Raw genomic sequence first — 26,877 nt, forward strand, 5'->3', positions numbered from 1 at the left:
GCCGCCATGGCGGCTCCCGGCGGCACGCGCGGCGCGCGGGGCAGGGCGGGATCGCCAAGATGGCCGCGCCCGTGTGAAGGAGCCGCCGGTGCCGGCCCGCCCGCCCCGGTGCCTGCGGGAGCCGCCGGAGCGTCCCCGGAAATAATGAGGATATCGGGGCCCCATGTCGGACCACTGTGACGAGAGGGCGACGATGATTGCGGCCGGCGACCTGCAGGAGTTCGCGCCGCGGGGCCGCGAGCAGAGCCGGCGGCACCCCAGCGCCCTGAGCCTGCAGCTGCGGCGGCTGCAGCCCGCGCCGGAGCTCTGCTCCTCCGACGGCGCCGCCGGGCTCGTGGGGTCCCTGCGGGAGGTCACCATCCACGACCGGCACCGGGTACGGCCCCGCCCGAGGCCGCGGGGAGCAGCCGGGGTGGGGAAGGCAGCTCGGAGCTCGCCCAGTGCCACCCCCGGCCGCGGGACGCTCCGGGCACCGCGTGGCTCCGAGCCCCGTCCGAGCTCCAGCTCCTCTGGGCAACCTGTGCCGGGGCTTCACCGCCCGAATAGGGAAGAGTTCCTTCCCAATATCCCATCTGTCCCTGCCCTCTGGCACTGGGAAGCCATTCCCCCTTGACCTGTCCCTCCATCCCTTGTCCCACGTCCCCCTCCATCTCTCCTGGAGCCCCTTTAGGCACTGGAAGGGGCTCTAAGGTCTCCCTAGAGCCTTCTCTTCTCCGGGTGAACACCCTCTGTGATGCAGACCGAGCCTAAGACTGGATCTATCCACACCCCAACTGCTCTCTGAGAAGGAGTTTAGGAAAGAAGGGGATTCACTCGGAATGTCATGGCTCAACACAGGGTCTCTCTTATCTGTTCCTCCCTTTTATATCCTTGGCTTCCATAAAAATCACTCTAAATGGATTCTGATTGTCCCTTATCAGGAATCACAGATTGGCTTGGGCTTCAGGGACCTTAAAGCCCATCTAGTTCCAGCCCAGGTTGCTCCAAGCTCCCATCCAGCCTGGCCTTGGACACTCCCAGGGATGGAGCATCCGCAGCCTCTCCGGGCAGCCCGTGCCGGCTTCTCCTTACCGAGCCCCCGTTTTCCAGGAAAGCTGGCAGCTGAGGAAGGGCGTCAGCGACGTGGGGGAGGAGGTGGACTACGACGAGGAGCTGTACGTGGCCAGCAACGTGGTCATCTGGAGCAAGGGCAGCAGGAGCCAAGCGTCCGCCGTGTACAAGGCATTCACCGTCGACAGCCCCGTCCTGCAGGTGTGGGGAGCCGGGAAGAGGGAGGCTGAGTGTGAATCCAGGTGGTGTTTTTGGCTGGGGTTGTTTTGGGAGATAACCGGGAAGAGGACCTCGTGTGTGGGGAGCGTCGGCTCGTTTGGAGTTAATTGGTCTCTGCGTTGGGTTTCAGGCCCTGTGGTGCGACTTCACCGTCCCCCAGGAAAAATCCGAAAAGGCTGACGGTGAGTGTCCTGGGCAAATGCTTGGAATCATGGAATTGCTTGGGTTGGAAAAGCCCTCCGAGGTCACCCAGTCCTACTGTTACCCCAGCACTGCCAAGCCCACCACTAACCCATCCAGGTGGGTTTTAAACCCCTCCAGGGATGGGGACTCCACCACTGCCCTGGTAGCAGCAGTGCTAGGGCTGGACAGCCCTTTTGGGGAGGAATTTTCCCAATATCCAACCTAAACCTCCCCTGGCACAGCTTGAGGCCCTTTCCTCTCACCTGTCCCTTGTTCCCTGGGAGCAGAGCCCGACCCTCACCTGGCCCCACCCTCCTATCAGGGAGTTGGAGAGAGTGAGAAGGTCCCCCCTAAGCCTCCTTTTCTCCAGGCTGAGCCCCCCCAGCTCCCTCAGGGATTCCTTGTCCCCCCCAGACCCTTCCCCAGCTCCATTGTCCTCCTCCAGACACACTCCAGGAGCTCATTCACCAAACCTTGCTATGTTAAAAGTTTACTTCTTGTGTATGAGGGGTGTCTGAAAAAGGGAGGAACTTCACTGTGTAATTGTTTTTTCCTTTCTTTCCCCTCCCAGTTTCGGGTAGTGAGGAAACAGTAGAGAAGTGTATCTGCATTTTGCAGAATTCCTGTATAAACGTGCACAGCATGGAGGAGGGGAAGGATTACATTGCAGCTTTGCCTTTCCAGGTGAGTTCTCTCCTACGTTTTGTCCACACAAATGCACCATTTTGGTTCACAAATGGCTCTGACTTATGTTCTCCTGCTCTCAAGAAAAAGCCCAAACATCTCATTTTGCTGTAAAATCCTCAAACGTAACCAATATAGAAAATACTTGATTTTTTTTCTTCACCATAAATCTATTTATCATCATTATTTTATAGGTTGCAAACGTCTGGCCAACAAAATATGGCTTGTTATTTGAGCGCAGCAGTTCTTCCCACGAGGTGCCTCCAAGCCCACCCAGGTATGGGATGAGGGGTCTGGGTTGTTTCCTGATAGATAATCTAATTATTAATCTAATTATTCCTGTTGGATAAGCTGATAAGGAGTGGACTTGTGAAAGGAGCTGTGTGTTTGTGATGGGAAAAGGTGGGATCAGGTGAAAAAGGAGGAAGCGGTGGCTGCTCCATCCCTGGAAGTGTTCAAGGCTGGATGGGGCTTGGAGCAACCTGGGGCAGTGGAAGGTGTCCCTGCCCTCCATGGCAAGGAGTGGAACTGGATCATCTTTAAGGTCCCTTCCAACCCAAACCATTCTGGGATTCTGTTGATGTGATTCCTCCAGGCTCTTTATCCCATCCCAGCGATCCTGAGTGAGAACGCCCAAAATGGAGTGTTAAGAATTGTTTGGGAGTGGGAATAGGATCTGGGAGGCACAATATGGGAGTCACCGGCCTGATTTCATTAAGGTTCGTCCTGGGAATTGATTCCAGGCTGTGATGGTTGGGGAGACTCACTGAGAGGTTGTCATTGAGACATTTTCTCTCAGCTGCAGGATCCCAGTCCCTGTTGGGTGAGGATCCCAGTCCCTGTGGAAGCCCTCTGTGGATCCCAGAGGAAGCAGTTGGACTGTATGGGTTTTATGTGTCCATCCCAGGCACTTGGGATTCTGTACTACCCAGCTGGGATTAGAAACGGAGGCCCTGAAAAGGTCGAATCTGCTCAGTTAAACCAGCAAGCTTCTGGGAATGGAACAGATGTCCCTACTGTCAGATTCCAGGCTCTGATCTGTTTGGTTTCTCCCTAGGGAGCCTTTGCCCACGATGTTCAGCATGCTGCACCCCTTGGATGAGATCACTCCTCTTGTCTGGAAGTCTGGAGGTATTTTTGCACCTTCAGGGGTGTCACTGGAGTCCCTCAGGGTGGGATCAAATCTCAGCGTGTGCCTTGAGCACTTTCTGTGTTAAAAAACGTGGAAATAATCACCTCCAAGCGACAAGTTAAAGCTGCTTCATGGGCAGGGAAACTGTTAGGAGCAAAACCCAGATGGTGGAGGGAAGAGGGTGTGGAAAATGCTCGTGACACTGTTACAGAAACAATCCTTCTGCCCTGACCGGGGCTAACTCCTGTTTCCCAGGTGTGTTTGGATCTTCCAGGGTGCAGTACGTGGCTGACCACACCCTGAGGATCGTGTTCCTCAGCTCTGACCCTTCCATTGTGATGACCTACGACACTGTGCAGAGCTTACACACGGTCTGGGCTCTCCGGAGGGTGAAGCCAGAGGTACCAATCCCACGTGGACTAAGTGTCACTATAAAAACCCCTGGGTATTTCCATTTCCTGGGTGTAAGAAGCCCCTGGTACTTGTGATTTATTTGATTTGTAAGAGTAAGGTGTTTGTTGGGGATGGTTGTTATATTTTTTCAAGTAGTTCCTTGCGTGGGTTTGCCTGGAGCACAGCCAGGGAAGTCACATGATGGTGATGGTCATGGATCATGCAGTAATTAACATATTATTCCATACATTGGAAGGTTTGGACTCCAAACTGTTGTGTTCTGTAAGAAAAGTGGGAAATAACTTAGTGGGAAGTAACTTAGTGCCGTGAAAACTCATTACTGTGAGGCTGGTGGGGTTGCCCAGAGAAGCTGTGGCTGCCCCATCCCTGGAAGTGCCCGAGGCCAGGTTGGGCAGGGCTTGAAGCAACCTGGGCTAGTGGAAGGTGTCCCTGCCCATGGCAGGGGGTTGGACTGGGTGGGCTTTAAGGTCCCTTCCCACCCAAACCTCTCTGAGATTCTATGAAAACCATTGGAGCAGTTTCTGTGGGAGTGGGAGAGCGTGGTTGGCAGGAATAACTCCGTAGGCTGAGCACCTTCCTAGGCAGAAATTAACACCCAGCTGATGGAAAAAGCTCCTCCTGCCTGTTGGTTTGTGCCCCAGGAGCAGAGCATGGTGCTGAAGTTCCCGGAGCAGGTGGGCACTCCCCAGCACACGGCCACCAACAGCTCCCTGACCGCCCACCTCCGAAGCTTCTCCAAAGGAGACTCCCCTGGGGGCTCCCCTTTCCAGAACTACTCGTCCATCCACAGCCAGAGCAGATCCGGGTCCTCTCCCAGCCTGCAGTCCCGCTCCCCAACCATCTCCAACATGGCTGCCTTGAGGTGGGCACTGCACAGCACATCCCAGAGGTCCCAGGAGTGGGTTTGGGTCACTTTTCTAAAGAAAGCCACAATTAGAGGGAAGAGAGTTGGGAGAGGTTTTTCATGGATTGGACCCTGCAATGAAAAAAGTTGGGTTTCTTCCTCCTGAAGTCTCATCTGTTGGATTCTGGCAGGGATGACTGGAAATTAATTGGAGAAATAGTTTCATGTGCTGGGATGTGTGTTGGTAAAGGAATCTAACACTAAACTAGTTACTAGTTTAGGGTGGGGTTTTGTTGCTTTTCAAAGCCAGGGTGTGAGCTCCCTGGGATTCTGTCCCTGACAGTAAAAATCCACTTTCCAGCCACGTCCTGTGTCTTTTGATCCTGTCCCTGATTTTGAAGGTCCTCTTTCCAGCCGTGTCCTGTGTCTTCCCCTTGCAGCCGCTCCCATTCCCCAGCCCTGGGAGTCCATTCCTTCTCGGGAGTGCAGAGGTTCAACTTTTCCAGCAGTGCCCAGTCCCCGAAGAGGCACAGCCTCCCCCACACCCCAAACAGCACTTCCAACGACTCCTTCCTCGTGCCAGAAACAGAGCCCATCGTTCCCGAGCTGTGCATCGACCACCTGTGGACAGAGACAGTCACAAACATGAGGTCAGGAGCTTGTGTTGGGATGGGAGGGATTCCCGTGGCGGGAAATGGGGAATGAAGGGAAATCGGGGCTTGTTTTAGGGTGTTTTCTGCAGGTGGAGCCTCCTTAGGGTAGATTTGTGGATTGTACTTCCTGATTTCTTTTTGGGAAATAATGCTCCCTAAGTGCCTGGCTCCCTCCCAAAGAGAACTGAGCACTTGGAGCAGTTTTGCCTGGTTATTCCAGGCCCTCTGGATTGGTTTCCCGAGGTCTCTAAAGCGAAGCAGGTTCTAAACTGGTCCTTGTGTCTCTTTTGACAGAGAGAAGAATTCCCAAGCATCCAAAGTGTTTATTTCCACTGACCTTTGTGGGCAGAAGTTCTTGTGCTTTTTAGTGGAATCCCAGCTCCAGCTGCGGTGAGCATTCCAACCTCGGGGACTGGGGGAGCGCTCTGGGAATTACCAGCTGGAAGTACAGCAGGGCTTTTAATTGGACTAGAAAAGTAAAAACAAGCTGACTTATTTTGGGCAAAGCGAGGGGAAAAGGAACCAGATATTCCACAAAAAATTAACTGCACTGTATTAAATTCTGTGGTTTCTTTCTGTGACAGCACCCAAGACAATCTTTTTGTGTTTCCTGTTGTTTTCCCTGATCCTTAGGTGTGTAAAATTCCAAGAGAGCAACGATAAGTCGCAGCTGATCTTTGGGTCTGTTACCAACATTCCAGCAAAGGACGCGGCTCCGGTGCAGGTTCGTCCCTCCCTGGGGACTGCTCCCCTTGGAATGCCCTGCTGTGACACTTGTCACCCAACTGGAGTGTCCCTAATTAAATATAAGAAGCTGAACGTGCTGCTTGATTGTTCCAGGGCATCGACACACTCCTGGTCCTGGAAGGCAGTGGAAATCTGGTGCTTTATTCTGGAGTGGTTCGGGTGAGCCACAGTTTTCCCATCCCTAATTTGTGTGCAGTGCTGGAAAGGGAGTTCTGTAAAATCAGTGGCACCTTGTGGCATAATTAAATCATCTTTTGGGCTTATTTTCAGCAAAAAAAAAAATCAACTATTTCTTTTCCTTTTTCCCACCAAAAAAAGGTGGGGAAGGTGTTTATTCCCGGGCTTCCTGCTCCGTCCCTGACGATGTCCAACCAAATGCCTCGGCCAAGCACTCCCTTGGACAGTGTCAGTACTCCATCCAAGCCTTTGAATAAGCACCTGGGGCCCCTGGAAGAGGTAAGGAGTAAGGAAATATTCCTTGGAAAGGATTTAGTTGTAACAGCTTCAAACGATCGGTTGATCTTTTAACTTTCAAGGAATCTCTTGGAGCTGAATCTTTTCTTCTCGTTCTGTAAATCCCCTGATTAAACTGTGTTTAAAGAAGATCTGTTTAGTGCTGTTTATTTATTTATGATTTCCATAAACCCAATCATTTTTACCACTTTTCAGGGTGTGCTTTTGTCACCAGTTCCAGAGCTAAGGGATTCTTCCAAACTTCACGACTCACCCTACGTCGAGGACTGTACTTTCCAGCAGCTTGGGACTTTCATTCAAGCTCTCAGAGATCCTGTCCACAACAGAGTAACTCTAGTAGGTGTTTTCCTGTCATTCAAGGCCACACTTTGTTAGCAGAGATTATTTCAAGATAATTTCAGGCTCCATTCCAAGTGTTTCATGGAGCTGGCACCTGAGGTTGCAGATCTTCAGTGCAGCGAACAGCCAGGATTTGGGAATATCTTAACACACAAACCGATTCTGAGTTGGTAGAAAAAGACTCTGCTTTAACTTGGTGCATTTCCCAATTTAACTCTTCCCTTTGTTGATTTTTTTTTCTTTTTTCAGGAGCTCAGCAATAACACCATGGTCCGGATCACTATCCCCGAAATTGCCACTTCGGAATTAGGTAGGACTCCAAAGCTTTGCTCCCTGTTATTGCGTGTTTTATTCCCGGGGAAGAGCTGAGATGCCAGTTCAGCAATGAGCAAAAAAAAGGAACATTTTCCCCTGGTTTTGTGCCCCACCTCAGCACAGGAACAGCTGTTGGAGGCCGTGTGGCTTTCGCTGTGAGTTCCTAGAGAGTTAAAAGCAGGTCCAGTGAGAGGATCGATACCTGACGGAACAAATTCCAGGCTAACGCAGCTGCTTTGTTATTTTCCCTCTTTTCCCCCCAGTGAGGAGGTGCCTGCAGGGACTCAAAGCCATCCTGCCCAAGGAGACAGCTGTGCAGATGCTGGTCAAGTGGTACAACGCCTACAACGCCCCGGGAGGGCCCAGCTACCACTCCGAGTGGAACCTGTTTGTCACGTGCCTCATGAACATGATGGGATACAACACGGAGAGGCTCTCCTGGACACGGAATGTGAGCAGGTTCTTCTGGTTGCCATTGAAGCTGCTGGTAGCTCTCCGAGGTTCCAGGTGGTTCGAGAGAGGTGCTGGAGGCTGTGCCTTGTCTTAAATCACAAAGTGCCCTGGAATCAATTCTGAAATGTTTCTGATTTCGGGTCTGTTGTGCTCTGTAGATTTATAAGGGACTTGTCTGACCGTGGCAGTTGGTTATAAAAATAAATGATGAATCACAGAATGGGTCAGGTTGGAAGGGACCACAGTGGGTCATCAGGCCCAACCTCCCTGCTCAAGCAGGAGCACATTACACAGGATTGTATCAAGATGGTTCTTCAAAATCTCCAGTGATGGAGACTCCACAGCCTCTCTGGACAATCTGTTCCAGTGCACAGTAAAGAAGTTCTTCCTCATGTTCAGGTAGAACTTCCTGTGCATCAGTTTCTGCCCATTGCCTCTTGTCCTGTTAGCTGGCACACTCCAGCTCACACCCAACACCAATGCATTAAAGATTTGGTTCATCTAATCCACGTTAAATTTACTCTCATTTTGAACACGGATCACAGCTCAGATTGTTGTTTCCTAAAGAGGATGTTGAATTCCAGTGTCTATGGGTTCTTTCCCAGCAAAGTCTAGAAGTACCTCGGGTTATGTCATGTTGTGCTTGGTTTGAATTCAGGTTTTGTGATCAGTGATTCACTTAGGAAACCTTGGGAGTGTCACTGCTGAGCTGCTTTCGCTCCTTTTATTTCTTGCAGCTCGATTTTGAAGGATCACTTTCCCCAGTCATTGCTCCAAAGAAGGCAAGGCCCTCAGAAACGGGGTCGGATGAGGTAAGAAAAGGTTCTCTCTTACAAATAGGGGGCAGTGGGATTTGGTGTTGGCTTTTTTTAAAGGCAACACACTCTGCATGTGGAATTTCATCTGAGATGGAAATTTGGGGGAAAGAAAAGTTTTCCAAAGCTGCACCATGTGACCCTGCTTGTCAGGGTTCTCACTTCCAGAGGGAATTAGGATGGACTAAGGAACAAAGGCTTTGATTCTTTTATGGGAAGGATGAACCTTAATCATTGAATCTCCTGTGCAGCACCTTTTCCATCCAACAGTCACATTGGGATCCATTTTTTGGGGAGAAAACTCCCCTGTAACAGTTCTTTGGCGTTACTTTGCTGGAATCTCTGCCTCTCTTCCCTGTTTCTTTGCTCTAGGACTGGGAATATCTCTTGAGCTCTGACTACCATAGGAATTTCGAGTCTCATCCCGTTGCCAAAGCTTTGCGACTGGACCCCCTGGAAGTTTCCCCTTCCAAGGATGACTTTCCCCAGAGCCTTAGTTTGGACTCCTCCACCCTCCTTTTCGGCCACATTCCTGCCATTTTCTTTGTCCTGCACCTCATCTACGAGGAGCTGAAGCTGAACAGCCTGATGGGAGAAGGGCTCCGCTCCCTCGTGGTTCTCCTGGTCCAGCTGGCCAGGTATGTCCACCTGGAAAACCACAGGGTTGTGCATCATGCTCTGGCTGTTCGTTATCCACATGGGAAATCTGGGAATTGCACAGATTAGAACAGACTTCCCATGCACTGAAGAAGATGAATGTTGAAACCTTTTATTTTTCCTATGGCTCCAGATCCTTCCCCAGAGTAGCACCTACTCCCAAAGGATTCCTGTCCAGGAAGGTGGAGAGTTTGTTTTTTTTTTTCCTCCCCCTCTGGGACTCACCTCTCTGTCATTCCAGGGATTTAAAACTGGAAGCTTACATAGATTATTACTACAGAGATTACCCAGCCCTGGTCAAAACCTCCAGACAGACCTGCATCATTGACCAAGGTGAGTTCAGGAGGATATTTAGTGATATTTGGATATTCCCTTCGGTTTTGATGGTCCCCTGAGGGTTCTGGACTGAAATTAACCTACTATAGCCATGAGTTGGTGCCTCCAGTGTTTCGTGGGAGCCTCCACAGAGCAATGAATGCTGGTTTCATCTTGGCAAAGTCCCAGCTCAGGCTGGCTGAGAAAATCTCTACCTGTGGGAAAAGCCTGGTAGTGAGAAGTGCCTCTCTTGTGGAAAGTATTGCTGGGCTGGTGGGCTCTCAGTTTCGAGTTCAGAAGAACCAAATCAGAGCTAAACCCACAAAAACTTCACATTAAAATCAGGTCACACGTTGTCTGTGTGTCTGCTTGGTGTCCTGCCAGCTGGATTTTAGGGGCTGTGTAAGAAAAAACTTACCAAAAAAAAAAAAATCTCCTGGAATTGCTCAGGCTTTGCTACTTGGGTTTGTGGACAAGGAAGGCAAAGAGGTTGTAGCTCAGTTTAGTGTTGTTAACTTCCAAGGCTGTTCCCTATGGCAGGAGGGAGAAAGTTCTGAGGGAAATGCTGGATTTTTGTCACTCAGGGAAGTTCTGTAGGGCTTCCTTTGGGAATAATGGGGAATTACTGTGCCTTTGCCCTGAACTCACTGGCCTTGCTGTTCGTGTGGTTTAAGTCCAAACAGGTTTCATGCTCCATCCCTCCTTTTTCTCTGCTGAGCCTCCAAGTATCTTCCAGTGGCTGAGTTCCTGCCTGAAGGGAGAAGGAGTTCAGCCTTATCCCTATTTACCTGGGATCTGTGAACGGAGCAAACTGGTGGTGCTGGTACGTACTGGGGCACAACGTGGTTTATTCTGCCAGCACAGCAGCTCTGTGGACAGGGTTTGCTCCAACTGGCAGGGAAATATCCCTCATGGAAGCTGAAATGTTGGTCCTGAGGAGAAAAACAAGGAAAAGAGACTCTTATTTTCTCCCTCCTCTACCTGACCTGCCTGGGCAGAGCTCAGAGTTGGAAGGTCTTCATCAAAAAAAACCCACATAATCTTTTTCTGAGTGTGACTTTTTTTTTCCCCAGCTTCTCTTGTCTGGAAGCATTAAAAAGTAAATGGGGGGCTGATCCCTTGGATTTTGCTGGCTGGAAAGCTGGAGTGGGAACAGCTTTTCACTTGGAGCCTCCGCAATATCCAAGATGTGGAGGAAACCAAACAGTGTCTGTAGCAATGTGTGTGTTCTGCAAGAGAAATGAAATGTGAGCAGGACGAGAAGGATGAGTGGGAACACGTTTTATCTCTTCACCTTTGCAGCAGTTATTAGGGAAAATTCAGGATGTCTTTTTTTTTTCCCAAACTTCAAATGTAAAGCCTCGAAGTTTCTTGCTTGTTTCAATTGTTTCAATCTCCTTTTGCTGACAATAAACCTGCCCTGCTGTGGAGGTTGTATTACAGTTATTTCCTGCCTGTTCTGCTGGGAAGCAAAGCAATACCAGCCCCCAAAATGACCTGTTTTGGTGTCTCTTCCCTGTCCAGAGCGTGGCTCTCTATATCCTTGGGGATGAGAGCGCCGTGGCAAACGAAGCCTCCCATTACTTGTACAAGATCACATCAGGTAAGGACGCCTTGATGCCATCCTAGGATTGTGCTGTGCTTGGAAAACGTGGAGTTAATGCAACCTTGTCTTTCCTAGGCCAACGGAAGCAGCAGATGGAACAGGATGACACTGGGTACGAGGGGTTTCAGTGGTGTTTTGCTGAGTTCTTGGCTTTCTGCTGACTCCTGGACGAGCTTTATTGGCTCCTCCTTAACGCTCCTCCGTTTTCCAGGTGCAGTTTCAAGCACAGCTCATCCGTTTCCAGCCTGGCTGAAAAATTAGTTCTTTGGATGACAAGCGTCGGTAAGAGCGGAATGAAAATAACATCATAACATGAGATACACTTGCTCCAGCTTTGATCACACAGTCTGTTTGGCTTCTTTTCCCCCTTAATTTTAAGGTTTCACACTGAGAGACCTGGAATCTCTTCCCTTTGGAGTGGCCCTTCCCATCAGGGATGCCATCTACCACTGCCGGGAGCAGCCGGCCTCGGACTGGCCGGAAGCTGTTTGTCTCCTCATCGGGCGCCAGGATTTGTCCAAACAGGCCTGTGAAGGGAACCTGCAGAAGGGAAAATCTGTGAGTGGGGCCACAGATGGGTTTCACAGTCCCGGGGCTTGGGCAGAGCAGCCAGTTCAGGAATTTCAGGGCATCCCAAGGTGTGGAATCGCAACGAGATCAAGGGTTTACGCACGCGAGGGTTTCGATATAAAGTCCAGGATCCAGCACAGGAATAGCTGTGGGAACTCAATATAAAACACATTTTGAACTTAATTCAGGCAAAAAAAAAATTGCCTCCAAACAGATTTTTGCCAAAATGTTTTGCCAAGACAATTTTTTCCCTCTGGAAATTTTTTACCTCCAGAGCTGTTTGATTCCTCCTCTTCCTCTCGTCCTGTGGTGCTTTGTCCAGAGGCTCTGCCATCAAACCGTGGCAGAGGGAGAAGGAAGTGGGTGTTTCTCAGTCTGGCATCTCCCTCTCCTCTGGAAGAGCTGGATTGGGAAATAGACCTGCCGTATTTCAAGTTTTAGTTACTTGTATCCTGAGGTAAAATGATTAAAAAAAAAAGTGTGTGGTGTTTTTGGCATTTTCTCCTCTTAGGTGGGAACCATCAGGATCACAGGGAATTTAATCTCGTTTAAATGTCTTTTATTGGAAGCCAAAAATCTTGTTGGAAGCTGGCATAAAACCACTTCAGGCCAGCAGGTTGTCCATAGCCTTTTCCCAAAGTCAGGAAGAGGGGTTTGTAATCTCAAATACATCTTGGGCGAGATCCTTTTTGCTGTCTTGGCTTTGAAAGGATATTAAAATAATTCCAGTTTTTATAACAGAGGGCTTCATTAATAATTTCACATTAAAAACCTCGTTGATTTAGCAGAAAAGTAAATTAACCACGTGTCCAAACTCCCACGTTAAAAGCCCTTTTTGTTTTCTGCTGGTGACGTTCTGCCCAACCGAAACCCTGGCGGATCACAAAAATGATGATAAATTTGATTTTATCACTGACTTTATAACAATGCCTCGAATAGATGTTGCCTTAAAAGGGCAAAGTGCTCTTCAAACCCCAAATTGTTTGTCATTTCTCGGGAGGGCAGGGTGGAGTTTCCTGTTTCAGAACGGACGCTGGGTGGTGCAGTTATGAATTGAGATTTACTGTGTATTTATCAGAAGAAATTGGGTTTCATTCATCTGCTCCACGTTTATTTGCCTTCCTGGGGGTCATGTGTTCCCAAAGAGCCACGGGCAGCCGTTCTCTCTGGTCCTCTGCATCACTTGGGTGATGAGAAGAAACAGGAGAGCAGAGTTTTAAGAGAGCATTTCTTAAATCTTGCGTGGAAAGAGGGTTTGCCAACAACTTTGGGGCTTTTCTGGTCACGTAGCTCCAGTGTGGAAGTTTAGTGAAGCCCAGGTTGGCTGACAGCAACAAATATTTGGAGTTTTCTGCTGTGCAGGCTGTTTGTTTTAATAGGTAACCTGCTTTCCCAAGGTTGTTGCAGGGAGAATCCAGATGGAAGCTCTGATTCATGAAAACATCCACGATTAGAAAAATAATGCAGGTTTCTTGGGCAGCACCTGCAGAACAGAAGATCTGACTGGGCTAATCCCAAACTGGGCTAATCCCAAAGTAGGCTAATCCCAAACTGGGTTGATTGTGGAGGGGAAAATTCTTTCCAGTTGCTCTGAGACAAGAAAGAGTTTGGAAAGAATGAGAACTATGTCCCATGTCACCTCCTCAAGCTCAGCCCAGTGGTCCTTGATGTATTTGAGGTGTCGCCTTCTCTTCTCCTGATAGTTCTTTATCCCATTTCCATGGGCAAAAATACTTGATTTCCATGTTCAGAGATCCTCCTGGCCTTTGAATTCCTGTAAGGAGCACGTGATTGTGGGAGTATTTGAGGTGGCTCCAAGTTAAGTAGACCTGATCAATGCATTTGAGCCTGAACTGAGCGTTGAGTTAAACCTGAGTGCAGGACACAGAGAGAAGGGTTGGATTCCGTAATCCAAAAGTGGTGTTGATGATGCACAAGTCAGTCCCTTGTATTCACAGACCCATCTCGTGGTCGTGCTGGGGGTGCTGATATTTCCAACCCCAAAATCATGTCCTGTCCTTTCCTTTCCTTCCCCTCTCCCTCGCAGTCCGTGGGCTCGGTGCTGTCCTCGGACATCCCCTCCGCGGCCGAGTCGGAGGAGGACGAGGACGGCATGAACGACATGAACGAGGAGGTGATGTCCCTGATCTGGAGCGAGGATCTGAGGGTGCAGGAGGTGAGGAGGCTCCTCCAGAGCGCCCGGCCCGTGCGGGTCAACGTGGTGCAGATGCCGGAAGCGAGCGACCACGAGTACATAGAGGAGAAGGAAAACCGGTAAAGGAGCGTGGAATCGCGGAATGCCTTGGGTTGGGAGGGACCTTAAAGCTCATCTCGTTCCATCCCCCTTCCACCAGAGCAGGTTGCTTCAAACCCTGTCCAGCCTGGCCTTGGAACTCTCTCTGTTTCCAGCTGTTTCTCATTAATTTGGCTCTGAAAAGATTGTCTGGGTGTTTTCGGTGACTCAGAGTTAAGTGGATCTGAACAGGGCAATATTAGGACTCATAGAAAAGGTTTGGATTTCATAATCCAGGTTGTTGGAGCTCCATGAACATCGGAGCTCTGCTGTGTGTGAGTTGGAGGGCCCCTGGGATCAGCAGCAGATGGGAAAGACAGTGAGTCTCAAACCCAAACAGTTGGGATCAGCTGGGGGTTGAAAGCAGCTTGTAGCACTTTTTTTTCCACCTAGAAGATGTGATATATAAGCAGGACCTGCTCTGTGGAGAAGAAAACATCATCCATCCCCTGCCTAAAGCTGGAGAACACTTTTGTTCAGGGCTGGTCTTGGCTCAGGGGACCTCATTAATTCTGCACAGAACACACTCAGTGTCCCATCCCTCTGTCTTTTGAAACCTCCTGTGCCCAGTGGCCTTGTGATTGTCCCCCATCCTGCTTCTTTAATCACTAATTTTGGGGGTGTTAAAAGTATCTTCTTTAAAAAGAAAACAGAGAAAAAAAGCGAATTTCAGGACACAATTAGCAGGCAAAACCCTCTACAGGAGTAGGAATATATCAAATTATTGTGTGAGCTACCAAGCTGAGTAATCTGACGAGTCTAGAAAGTGTTTCCAGAGTAAATCATAGAGAACTGTGGTCAGGGTTCTTGGAAGCACCTTATGAACTCTCTACGTGGGTTTTACACCAGTCATAGCAAGATCCCACCAGCTCTGGTTGGCTTTCTCCTGTCACCTCACCTCTGATATGGCTGGGAAATGTCCACAGCACAGGTTGTTTTAAGCAGCTTTAGGGCAAATTGGTGACAAGTTTCAACGAGGTGTCCGTAAAATGTGTCTTTGAGATTCATCTTGTGAAGACCAGAGGGTGGGGTCAAAAGAAAGAGGGAAGACTCGGGGGGGAAAAAGTGGTTTTGCCCCGTGCCTGTTGCCTGGAGGTCCGTTTTGTGCCGTGTAATTGGAAAAGTTCTCCGTGTTGAGCACTTGGCTTTGGTTTCATGTCCCCACCAGGTTGTTACAGCTGTGCCAGCGAACCATGGCACTCCCAGTGGGGCGAGGAATGTTCACCTTGTTCTCCTACCACCCCGTTCCAACGGAGCAGTTGCCCATCCCGAAGCTGAACCTCACCGGTACGTGGGTCAGTGGTTCCTTCCCGACCAATCCAGCGTTTCACAGATGGCTGGAGATTCTTTCAGAGGTTTTCTCATTTCCTTCTGAACTTACTGTTATTTTTGTAGCATCTTCTGTTGCTTTTCTGCAGAGAGTTTTATGGCTGAAGTGTGATTTTTGTGATGTGGCAGCTCTTGGGGTTTGAATCAGTGTTTTTTGTTACCAAACACTGGGACCTGACATCAGGTGCATTCTGAGAAACACAGGGAAGTGAAAAAATTAGTGCTGGAGTCACAAAGGACAGAGATCCTGGGAAGTTGCTGTTTGATCTGTGCTGTCCTGGTGTTCCTGAAGGCACCGGAGGGCGACTCTGATCGGAGCCGTTCCCTCCCTTGGCTGGTTTGGATGTTCCTGGTTGCTGTTAATTCCCTCTCTCCTCGGCAGGCCGTGCCCCTCCCAGGAACACCACCGTGGATCTGAACAGTGGGAATATCGATGTGCCTCCCAACATGGCCTGCTGGGCCAGCTTCCACAACGGGGTGGCCGCCGGCCTGAAGATCGCTCCCGCTTCCCAGATAGACTCCGCCTGGATCGTCTACAACAAGCCCAAAATTGCAGAGCTGGCCAACGAATACGCGGGATTCCTCATGGCCCTGGGCCTCAATGGGCACCTCACCAAACTGGCCACGCTCAACATCCACGACTACTTGACAAAGGTGAGGCCTTCTGGAGAGATCCCTGTGGGATTTGGGCCCTTCCAGCAGAACGAGAAGGAAAAACCAACGGGTTTCTCTTGAACCACTGGGGTAGAAGTTTTCCTGCTGTGGGAGAATAGCAGAGTGGCTGCATATTAGTGGTTGTGGTGCAGGACTGAGGATGGTTTGGGCTGGAAGGACCCTTCCTCAACACGAGGAAGAACTTCTTTCCATGGGGGGAGCAGAGCACTGGGACCAGAGCTGTCCAGGGAGGGTGTGGAATCCAAACCTACCTGGCCTCATTCCCGTGTCACCTGCTCCAGGTGGATTGGGTGATCTCCAGAGGTCCCTTCCAACCCTAAATATTCTGAGATTCCCTGAAATTAAGAAACTTCACTTCCGCTCAGAGATTTTCAGCCATTCCATCACTAGACCCTTCCCACGGTGCACAGCCCATTGGGATGTGCGAACAGATCCCTGGGACAGGCGTTTTCCCATCCCTGAAGGTTCCTGCTGTCCCTGTTCCCTCCCTCAGGGCCACGAGATGACCAGCATCGGGCTGCTGCTCGGCGTGTCCGCCGCCAAGCTGGGCACCATGGACATGGCCATCACCCGCCTGCTGAGCATCCACATCCCCGCCCTGCTGCCCCCCACCTCCACCGAGCTGGACGTGCCCCACAACGTGCAGGTGGCCGCCGTCATCGGGATAGGCCTGGTCTACCAGGGCACGGCCCACAGGCACACGGCCGAGGTGCTGCTGGCAGAGATAGGTGGGTGCCACTGGCGCCGGGAAAAACGGGATGAGCGCCGGGAAGGGACACCGGGGAGCTTGGAAGGATTGGTTTGTACCCCCTGCCTCTGGTTTTGCAAACCTGATGGGCCTGTTTTTAGGGGAGCAGGAGCTCCTGAGAGCTGTTTGAGTGGCATAAAACACTCATTAGGGTGTGGAATCCAAACCTACCTGGACTCATTCCGGTGTCACCTGCTCCAGGTGGCTCTGGACTGGGTGATCTCCAGAGGTCCCTTCCAACCCTAAATATCCTGGGATTCCCTGAAATTAAGAAACTTCACTTCTACTCAGAGATTTTCAGCAGTCCCATCACTGGGCCCTTCCCGTGCATAGCCCATTGGGATGTGCGAACGGATCCCTGGGACAGGTGTTTTCCCATCTCTGGGAAAACCTGGGAATTTTGGTGCTCTGAGTTCCCCTGCTTGGAATTTTAGGGCTTTTTTAGCCGCCGATCTGGTTCTGAACAGCAGATTTGGGATCTCAGTTGTGTCCTCCTTCTGTGCACGTCCCGATTTTTATTTGTAACGGCCTTTATCCTTGTTTTTATATGGAGCTTTACTGGGAGACTCTGTGGTTTATTAAACAGGGAATGGGATGAATTTTAAGGGTGGAATTGTTATGCTTTTGGTAATTAGGGACGTGCAGTCTCTTTTAGCAGCAGCATTTGGACAAGTCCAGGGATCTTAAAGTGTTGGCGTTCTCACCATGTCCTCTGAACTCCAGCCACAACATTTAGGAGGGGGTTGCCATTTAGGGATGGATGGATGAAGTGCCAGTTCCTTGGAATTTCCTGAGAAGGGGCAGATATTTTTTCCCTCCTCTCACTAGGAACGTAGCTCTTAATTAAACCACTGTTTACTCAGCTGGAGTTTTAAAAGATGGATTTTGCCGGTTTGTTTTCTCCAGGGCGTCCCCCCGGGCCAGAGATGGAATATTGCACCGACAGGGAGTCCTATTCCCTGGCATCTGGGCTGGCCCTGGGCATGGTGTGCCTCGGGGTAAGTCAACTGCAATTAGCAGAACGCTCGTTATCCATTGGGATGGGATTGTAGGAGCTGTTTCACCCCTGACTCCTGGATGCCGTGGGCCAAGAGCAGGGGGTTTTCTCCTCGAGGAAGTCACTCCCATGTTTTTCCTTCTCCTCTCCGCTCCTCAGCACGGCAGTAACCTGATAGGGATGTCAGACCTCAACGTTCCCGAGCAGCTGTACCAGTACATGGTCGGGGGCCACCGGCGATTCCAGGCGGGAATGCACCGGGAGAAGCACAAGTCTCCCAGTTACCAAATCAAGGTGCGTGCTGCTGACTTTGGTGGAAGCCTGAGCAGTGTCTCAAGCCCTGGGTGACTTTGGGAGCACACACACCCGGCTGGGCTCACTCCCTTCCCACCTGGAGGTGTTCCCTGTGTTTCCACAGGAAGGCGACACCATCAACGTGGACGTGACGTGTCCCGGTGCCACCCTGGCGCTTGCCATGATCTACCTGAAGACCAACAACAGGTATGGACCTTGGGATTCCTGCTCTTTGAACCGCTGTGGTGTTGGCTCTGCCCTTTGGGAATTGCTGGGGTGTGACCTGTTCCTTCGCCGTGCTCCGCAGATCCATCGCGGACTGGCTCAAAGCCCCGGACACCATGTACCTGTTGGACTTTGTAAAGCCAGAATTCCTTTTGCTGAGGGTGAGATTTGCTTTGGTTTCGTTCCTCAGTCCATTTCTTAAATTCCAGCCCTTATTCCCATCACCCAGAATCCCTTGGATCACTGGTCTCCCCTGTTGCTCTCCAGCCCAACTCACCCCTTCCAACAATTTCTCCTTGTGCTAAGGCAGCTTCCTTGTCATCCAGCACAGAATTCAGGGAGAAATATTTGAAAGGCACATTTTATGTGCAACATTAAATGAAATTTTTGGGTGCATTTCTATAGCTTTTTCCAATGTTACAGATAAATGGAGTTAGAAGTACGTAGGGAATTTTCATTTTGCCCTTGCAAGGATTTCTTCTGGGGTTTCTTTTTTCTGGAAGCAGAATTTGCACATCTTACAATAAAAGCTGTTTTCTCATTTCTGATATGAATAATAAAAAAAAAAACAAAAAAAAAACCCTGTGGAGAACGGGCAGCTGGATTGTCTGTTTTTTGGGGATGGAGTAAGGACATGAAAAAATACCATTGTTGTTTGTGTGGTGGGGTTTTCCTTCCCTATGTTTTGGCTTTCTCCCTTTTTTTCAGACCTTGGCTCGGTGCCTGATTTTGTGGGATGACATCCTGCCCAACTCCAAGTGGGTCAACAGCAACGTGCCTCAAGTAGGTGTTTATTTATGTTTGGGGTCTTTTGCTTCCCAGTTTTCCACCTTCCCAGGATTGTTCTGGATGGGAACAGCTCCGTGGCCACGTGAGGTGCACAAGGAAATGTGCATTAACAGAGGTGCCATTGGATCCCTGGAGTGTTTTGGGAGCACTGGGAGCAGGAAAGAAGGGGATTGAGGAGGGATGTGACTGTTGAGGACAGAAAGTGATGTCAGGGAAAGGAAGGGATTTAACTTTTCCCCACAGTGCAAAACAGCTGCATTAGGAGTAACTTCTCAACAGTGAGATCAGTGATATTCCAAGATATTGAATGGAATTTTTAAGACCAAATTAGATCAATACCTCTGAGAAATACAGGGTGCTGACCTGGGAAGAAAAACCGAACAGCTTTTACGTGCCTGTGCCACGGATTTGTTTTATATCACTTTGATGGGCCAGAATTTCAATTAAAAATAGGTTTTCCCAGGATGAATTTTTTTCCCCTCATGCTTTTTACAGATCATAAGGGAGAACATTATCTCCCTTCACGCCACGGAGCTGCCTTCCTCCGAAGACCTGAGCTTGAAAACGCTGGCGTGAGTGACATCAAAAAAAACCCCAAAACTGCAGCCTAATTCTTTTCCTGAAAAAAACACAAACCTCTTTTTTTTTTTTTTTTTTTTACTGATGGTTTGTGGCCCGTATTCCGAGGAGGAGAAGAGAGGGGTGTGTGGTCATTTCCTGTTTGTGTTGTTCCTTAGGCAAGCCCACGTCTACATCATCGCCGGAGCCTGTTTATCCCTGGGATTTCGCTTTGCCGGCTCGGAAAACCTGGCAGCATTTCAGTGCTTGGTAAGGGGAGGGGTTGTATTTTCCCCTTCCACCTCCAGAGAGCTTTCACTTTTCTCCTTAGGATCTATATTTATATTTAGAATCTGTGTTTAGGGTGCGTTTCTTTGCTTTCCAGTACAAATACGCCACGGATTTCCTGAAGTGTTTGTCGGCTCCGACAGCATCCATAGTAAGTCCTTCCTGGTTTTCCTCTCGCTTTGTGTGACACACTTTGATAACCCTCAGCAAAACCTGGATGCAAACAAACCCAGCCCTTTCACCCATTAATTATAGGATGGGAATTACAGGCTGGGAGTCATGTTGAAGGGCTTCGCTGCTTCTCCCTTTTGCTGTGGGTTGTGGTTTCCAAGCTCTGGGGTGGAAAGCAGCGGCTCAGCCCGACCACAGGAGTAATAAAACCTCTGCTCTGCTCCCAGACAGGTCACTATAACCTGGAGACGTGCCTGAGTGTCCTGCTCCTGGCTCTGGCCATGGTCATGGCCGGCTCTGGGAACCTCCAGGTCCTTCAGCTTTGCCGTTTCATGCACAAGAAGACGGGGGGAGAGATGAACTACGGCTTCCACCTGGCTCATCACATGGCTCTGGGGCTCCTCTTCCTGGGAGGAGGAAGGTGATTTGCCATTTCCAAAGGCAGGGCTCAACCCTTCTTCCAGTTTCCTTCATTTTCCTGTTTTTTTTTTTCCCTACATAGTGATGCATGAACACATCTTCTGTGGCAAAGGAAGTGCCACGGGAATGTTTCTGACTCGTAAACTCCTTTCCTCGTCCCTGGGACACCAAAATGTTTTGAACTCCTGTGTTTTTTAGCAGGGAACCTAAAAGATAATGTTGTTTTCTCCCTACAGATACTCACTGAGCACTTCAAACTCTTCAATTGCTGCTCTCCTTTGTGCCCTGTACCCTCACTTCCCTGTCCACAGCACGGACAACCGGTAAGGCTTTGCTGGGGATCCCGTTTCCTTAGGGATCCTTAGGGATTCCTATTTCCCTAGGGATCATGTTTCCTTGAGCTAAACCATCTCCTTACAAAAGGCAGATTGTGAGGTTTTACCTAAGTGGTCTGTAAATACATTTTTGGAGGTTTTGCACCAAAGGGAAGTGGAGAACAGAAGAAATGAGTGACAAGTGGTGATGAGAAGGGAAACACCAACAGGTTTCCTGAGGCTGTACTGTGCTCCTGTGACTTGCCTTCTCAGCTGGAAAGATCTTCCTGCAAGATGTGTCCATACATGACCCTTAATCACTTCTGGTTCCAATCCATTAAGTCCCGGCCTGTCAGTTAACCCACACACGTTAAAAAACATAAACCGTGGCCACACGTTTCCCTTTAGTTTCACCACCAGCTGGATTTGGTTGTGGAGCCAGGCGTGGTTTGGGGGTTGGGGGTCATTCCCTGCCTGTGCTGAGCTCCTGATTCCCACCCCCAGGTACCACCTCCAGGCCCTGCGTCACCTGTACGTGCTGGCGGCAGAACCGAGGCTCCTCACTCCCGTGGACGTGGATTCCAACACTCCTTGCTACGCCCTCATAGAGGTGACCTACAAGGTAACGTGGCTGGGAGGCCTTGGGGAAGGTGAGGGAGATGCCTGGACACTGGGATTTACCCCAGTTTTCATCGGTGTGGCCTCCAGGGTTAGGTTGTTTCAAGCTGTGGTAAAGGCGAGACGGATTCCCTGCAAATAATGGAAGGGTTGGGCTCAACCCACTCCCACCTCACATGTGCTTTGATGGCAGCTGGAGGGCAGAAGAGAAGTCACCACAGTGTCTTCAAACAGTCAGGGGTGTCATGGCTGACCCAGGTTCTCCTCCCTTTAAAGGACTTCCAAAGGCACAGGGGTGTCTGGAACCACCTGCTCGGGAAAGGACCAAAGGAAGGGTTCCTGGGATTTTCAGATGGTTCTGGCAAAGAGTTCTCCACGTTCACAGCATACTTTACTTCCCAGACTTTCCCATTTCAGACTTGCCCACGGCTAGGTGTTGATCCATCCGTGGGAAATTGGCTTTATTCATGTTTCCTGACATGAAGGGCAGTGCCGAGTTCCGAGTCCTGCAGTTACTCAGGGCTCGGGAACAGAAACACCCCCCAAACTGCTGCCGGGGGAGTTGTTCCCCATAAGATGCCCTTTTTCTTCCCTTTTCCCATGACAATGAGCTCTCCTAACCTGGGAATCCTGTGGCATTTTGAAGGGCACCCAGTGGTACGCGGAGGCCACCGAGGAGCTGATGGCCCCCACGCTTCTTCCAGAGCTTCACTTACTGAAACAGGTAAAGGAACTCTCCACTTCAATGGAAAACCACCCATTTTTGTGTCACAGAGGGCGCAGGAGCAGAGATTTAGGGATTTTTTGATTCCCTGCCCAATGCTGTCCTGTTGCAATGACTCCAGGGAGTTAAATTAAGCCACGTGCTTCTCTTTGGTCTTGACTAAGATCTTCCAAGATCTGATGGGATGGGGGGGGTTCCCTGTGCCAGAAATTTCACTGCAGGAGACACAAAGCTCCTCCTCCTGAATTTTCTGGCTGAGCAGCAGAAAAAGGGCAAAAAAAAAAACCAAAAAAACAACTGTCAAAACCCCTCTTAATTTAACGCTTCTGTTTCTATTTAATAAAAAAACCTGCTTCTGTTGACAGATCAGAGTGAAGGGACCACGGTACTGGGAATTATTAATAGATTTGAGCAAGGGAACCAATCACCTCCAGTAAGTATTTTTAATGCCTCACCGAATAACGAGCTTGTAGTAATTTTTACTGAATGTTTGGGGTTTGTTTTTTTTTTTTTAACCCCTCCCACGGATTAGAAAGAAGCCTGGCTTTGCTCAGGTCTTGCTGCTGTGCACTTGGCAGCACTTTTTTTTTTTTTTAGATGGGGGGGAGGTGGGTTTGAAGAAAGAAACTGCGTAGTTGGTTTCGCCTATTGATGTGAATAATTCATGCAAAAAAAACAGGGGGCAGGGGAAAACCTGATAGTAAAAACCACAGAAATTGGGCAGCGGGATGGAGCAGCACCAGAAAGCAGCTTCGCACTCATGGTTTTGGTTTGGTTTTGAGTGGCTGTGATGTCACGTTTCCCAGACTGTTGGGGCTGTTACTGCTCTGTGAAAATGCTATTTTGCTCGCGGTACAAAGCACTCGCTGTGTTTTTGACACGCTCAGGAGGTGTTGGGCAGCTGTGGGAACCAGAGATTTTACCGGAATACAGGATTTGGGGTGAAATCAGTGTCAGCTTTGCACTTTAACATGGGTGGTAAAGGAAACCGGCTGCGCCTTTGCTCAGCCACGGGGCTCTTTTAGTTCGTTTGAAAGCCATTAATGAACAACTGAATCACATCCAACCTGCCCCTGAACACTTGCAGGGATGGGACAGCCCCAGCTTCTCTGGGCAGGGTTTAAATAATTAGGACAAAGCCTGAAAGGGAGTGTTATTGCCTGGGAGCTGTGGGAGCTCTGTTTGCTCTCCGGGCTGCCTGTCTGTGTCCATTTAAACAAGTCCCCCTGTGCTGTTCCAGGTCGATCCTTTCCAAGGGTGGCATCCTGTACGTGAAGCTCAGGGCTGGGCAGCTCTCCTACAAGGAGGATCCCATGGGATGGCGCAGCCTCCTGGCACAGACCGTCACCCACCGCAACTCCGAAGCGCGGGCCTTCAAGGTATCCCTCCTGGAATGGCCTCCTGCCAGGGATACTTCTGTCCAGGATGGGCTGAGTCGTGGAATCATTTAGGCTGGGAAAGACCTCCAAGGTCGTGGAGTCCAACCTTTAGATCACAAGTCCAACCTTTAGATCACAAGTCCAACCTTTAGATCAGGGATTCCAACCTTTAGATCACAAGTCCAACCTTTAGATCACAAGTCCAACCTTTAGATCACAAGTCCAACCTTTAGATCACAAGTCCAACCTTTAGATCACGAATCCAACCTTTAGATCACGAATCCAACCTTTAGATCACGAATCCAACCTTTAGATCACGAATCCAACCTTTAGATCACGAATCCAACTTTCAGATCACGAATCCAACTTTCAGATCAGGGATTCCAACCTTTAGATCAGGGATTCCAACCTTTAGATCAGGGATTCCAACCTTTAGATCACAAATCCAACCTTCAGATCACAAATCCAACTTTCAGATCAGGGATTCCAACCTTTAGATCACGAATCCAACTTTTAGATCAGGGATTCCAACCTTTAGATCATGAAATCCAACCTTTAGATAACAAATCCAACCCTTAGATCACGGAGTCCAACCTTTAGATCATGGAATCCAACTTTCAGATCGTGGACTCCAACCCTTAGATCACGGATTCCGACCTTTGATGTGGGTTACAATCTTCTCACTCGTGTTTTGGAAGGTTTGGTTATTAATTGCTGCTGCCTTTGTGCACCAAACCTGAAAAGTTCATTTTAAGGGTGTGTTTTAATCTCTTTTTTTTTTTTATTTCCCAGCCAGAAGCCATCTCTGCTTTCACTTCTGACCCCGCTCTCTTCTCCTTCGCTGACTATTTCTGCAAACCAACTGTGGACATGGGCCAGGTAGGGTGTGTTGGTGGGGACCAACACTTCTGGCGTGGATAAAAGGTGGGGAAAACCTTCACTAAACTCTGGAGCAGAGTCCAGCCCTCCAAGCAGCGGGAACAGGGAATATTCTACGGGATGTTTTGTAACACGAAGGTGTAAAGGGGTGGTGACCCTCTAATTTTTGTTGGTTTGGTATTGGGGTTTGTGTCCCAGTCCTTGAGGAATGTGTTTAACAAAACCAAAGTGTCCTGAGGCATTTAGGGGAAGTCAGGGAGGGGTTTGGGTGTTTTGCTTGGAATTTCTTTGCACAGGGTGACTTAAGGGAGGGAATAAACCAAAAGTTTAAAGATCAAGCTGTGTGGCATCATTGGCATCCCAGATTCCTGCGATGTCAGCAACGTGGGGTAACTTTAATGGAAGGAAACACGAGTAGGAACCTGAACAAACCACGTCTGACACGTGTCCTTGATCAGAAACAGGAAATCCTGGACCTTTTCTCTTCCATCCTTTACGAGTGCGTCACCCAGGAGAACCCCGAGATGCTGCCCACGTACATCGCCATAGATCAGGTGCGGTCAGCTCACAGTTCTCCTTTAGGGAATGCTTTGGGCCACTTTTTGGGGGGGCAGAGAGTGTTCACGTTGTGTTTTCCCCCTCTCCCAGGCCGTGAGGAGGTTGGAAAGGGGGGAGATGTCGGAGACGTTCGAGCTGTGGCAGATCAAGCTGGTGCTGGAGTTCTTCAGCTCCCGGAGCCACCAGGAGAGGATGAGCAGGAACCCCAACCGAGGGCTCTTCATGAACTCGGAGTTCCTGCCCGTGATGAAGTGCACTATAGACAACACTCTGGATCAGTGGCTGCAAGGTAGGGAGGAGAGATCTTTAAGCCAGCTCTGCACAGAATTCCAGGCTGGTTTGGGTTGGAAGGGACCTTAAAGACCATCTCATTTCACCCCCTGCCAGGGACACCTCCCACCAGACCAGGTTACTCACCTGGTTCTTGTCTTGCTGATCCAGGTTGGCAAGGGAAAGGCAGGCACTGGGATAAACCACCCTGTTTTCAGTTTGGTGTGGAACCATTCCCTGAGGAATTCTGTTTGCCTGTAGCGGTGGGAGGTTTGGTTCACGATTCCCAGAGAAAATGCCTTCCTAATCCTGCCCTGGGAGAATTTTCCAGGAGGGGTGGCCACAGCAGGGAACAGGGTGTAGGGTGGCCATGGCAGAAGGAAGGAGGTTGGAAAACAAGCCCCCAGCCCACCTCCTGTAGGGAGATGGAGATTTTTCTGCAGAAACCCAGTTTCCTTCACAAAATGCTTCCTGAATTTCCCTGGTGTACCTTGTGTCTCGCAGCTGGAGGGGATGTGTCCCTGCATTCCTACCTGAGCGGGCAGCCCCCAGAGGAATCCCAGCTGAGCATGCTGGCCTGCTTCCTGATCTACCACTCTGTGCCCACACCAGCCCAGCTGGCAGCTGGAGGCTTGGAAGGTGAGTCTGGAGCTGGGATCCAGGGAAATCCTGGCCCCTTTCACTGGGCAGCTTTTCCTCCCTCAGCCCAGCCCAGGATACACCAGTGCTCTGCTCTCCTGAGGAAACTCAGCTGGTCTGCAGCTGTGGGAGCTCTGTGCCCTGCTTAGGGCCGTGACAGGAATGTCACCCCCTCCATGGGGAGAGGGATCTGGGGCTGGAGACTTCCCAGGGAGTGCCCATCCCAGGAATCCTGTGCTGGCCAGGACCCTGAGCATACAGATTCCTGTGTCTGGGTTTGGATGATTCCAATCAGATGCCTGCTACGTACCTCTCCTCTGGGTATTCTCTGTGTGTTCTTCTTCCTGCTGGAATTTGGGATTTCTTACAGTTTTAATGTAAAAATTGATCTTATAACCAGCATTGCAACCTTGGGATCTCTGGGAAAACGCCTCCGGAGGCTCCACCAAGGGAGCTCTGTTCTATTTGGGGCAGGGCTCTATTCGGGGCAAATCTGACCCCATTTTTACCTCGTTTTCTTTGTCTTTGATGTTTTTTATTTTTTAGGGAGCAGGAGCTTCTCGGAGCTGCTGTTGAAGTTCAGGCGGCTGCACATCCCGGTGCGGGCGCTGCTCCGGCTCGCGCCGCTGCTCCTCGGGAACCCCCAGGCCATGGTGCTGTAGGACCACCCACAACCCGCTTTATTTTGTACCTTCTCAACCACCAAACTCACCCCCAGCCGTGGCGACGGACAGGAGTTATTTATAAATTGTTACCACGAGCGGAAAAAAAAACAAAGAATTATAGAAGTGAGGTCATAATAAATTTACTTTTGTAACGAAGGGTTGTTTACAAATATTTTTTTTTTTTTTTTTGTGGGGAATTCTGAGGGGACCTCGGCTGGGAGCTGTGCCTTGTCCTTGTTTTTGTAACCCCTGTGCTTGTGATGGATCTTAATCCGCTTCCACAAGGTCCTGGAGGGTGGAGGCAGCCTGGAAAACTTGCTTTCCCTGGAGCGCTGAACTCGGAGCGGGGCTGGTTCCGTGTTGGTTCTGGTGCTTAATTTGTCGTCAAACAGGTGGAATTCCTCCAAGAAAAGCAGCCAGAGGGTGAGTGATTCTTCAGCCAGAGCCAAGGGGTTGGATCCTGCCTTTTCTGGTTTCAAATTCAATCACATTCCGTGGGGGGGTTGTCCTGCTCTCTCCCTGTTTTATCCCAAACCCTTGAGGAGGGGAGCCAAGGGATTTTGCAGATGGACAG

At 49.9% G+C, this 26,877-nt stretch overlaps 1 protein-coding gene across 2 annotated transcripts; it reads left to right on the top strand.

The window, feature by feature from the left end:
- The first annotated feature begins 72 nt into the window (after positions 1-72).
- ANAPC1 (anaphase promoting complex subunit 1) lies at positions 73-26,451 on the top strand. Of its 2 annotated transcripts, XM_017837433.1 has the most exons (47): positions 73-376; positions 1,090-1,251; positions 1,400-1,451; positions 2,024-2,136; positions 2,331-2,413; positions 3,194-3,267; positions 3,524-3,669; positions 4,324-4,544; positions 4,967-5,176; positions 5,474-5,569; positions 5,813-5,903; positions 6,020-6,085; positions 6,245-6,382; positions 6,596-6,736; positions 6,989-7,049; positions 7,318-7,505; positions 8,245-8,319; positions 8,695-8,960; positions 9,221-9,312; positions 9,969-10,117; positions 10,819-10,897; positions 10,976-11,012; positions 11,112-11,182; positions 11,280-11,458; positions 13,518-13,744; positions 14,932-15,050; positions 15,475-15,746; positions 16,261-16,495; positions 17,422-17,513; positions 17,672-17,806; positions 17,931-18,013; positions 18,114-18,192; positions 18,740-18,814; positions 19,316-19,392; positions 19,558-19,648; positions 19,764-19,817; positions 20,065-20,258; positions 20,494-20,580; positions 21,076-21,193; positions 21,836-21,913; positions 22,279-22,346; positions 23,154-23,292; positions 24,085-24,171; positions 24,630-24,725; positions 24,820-25,018; positions 25,504-25,638; positions 26,185-26,451. In XM_017837433.1, the coding sequence occupies exons 1-47, from the start codon at positions 164-166 to the stop codon at positions 26,298-26,300; spliced, it is 5,859 nt and encodes a 1,952-aa protein (XP_017692922.1). In that variant the 5' UTR covers positions 73-163; the 3' UTR covers positions 26,301-26,451. The 2 variants fall into 2 exon arrangements, with proteins under 2 accessions (XP_017692922.1, XP_017692921.1); XM_017837432.1 differs by lacking the exon at positions 26,185-26,451 and having other exon boundaries at positions 25,504-25,816.
- Positions 26,452-26,877: the final 426 nt, after the last annotated feature.

This window comes from Lepidothrix coronata, unplaced genomic scaffold (genome assembly GCF_001604755.1).
Source record: "Lepidothrix coronata isolate B3197 unplaced genomic scaffold, Lepidothrix_coronata-1.0 Scaffold304, whole genome shotgun sequence".
In the NCBI taxonomy this organism is placed as follows: Eukaryota; Metazoa; Chordata; class Aves; order Passeriformes; family Pipridae; genus Lepidothrix; species Lepidothrix coronata.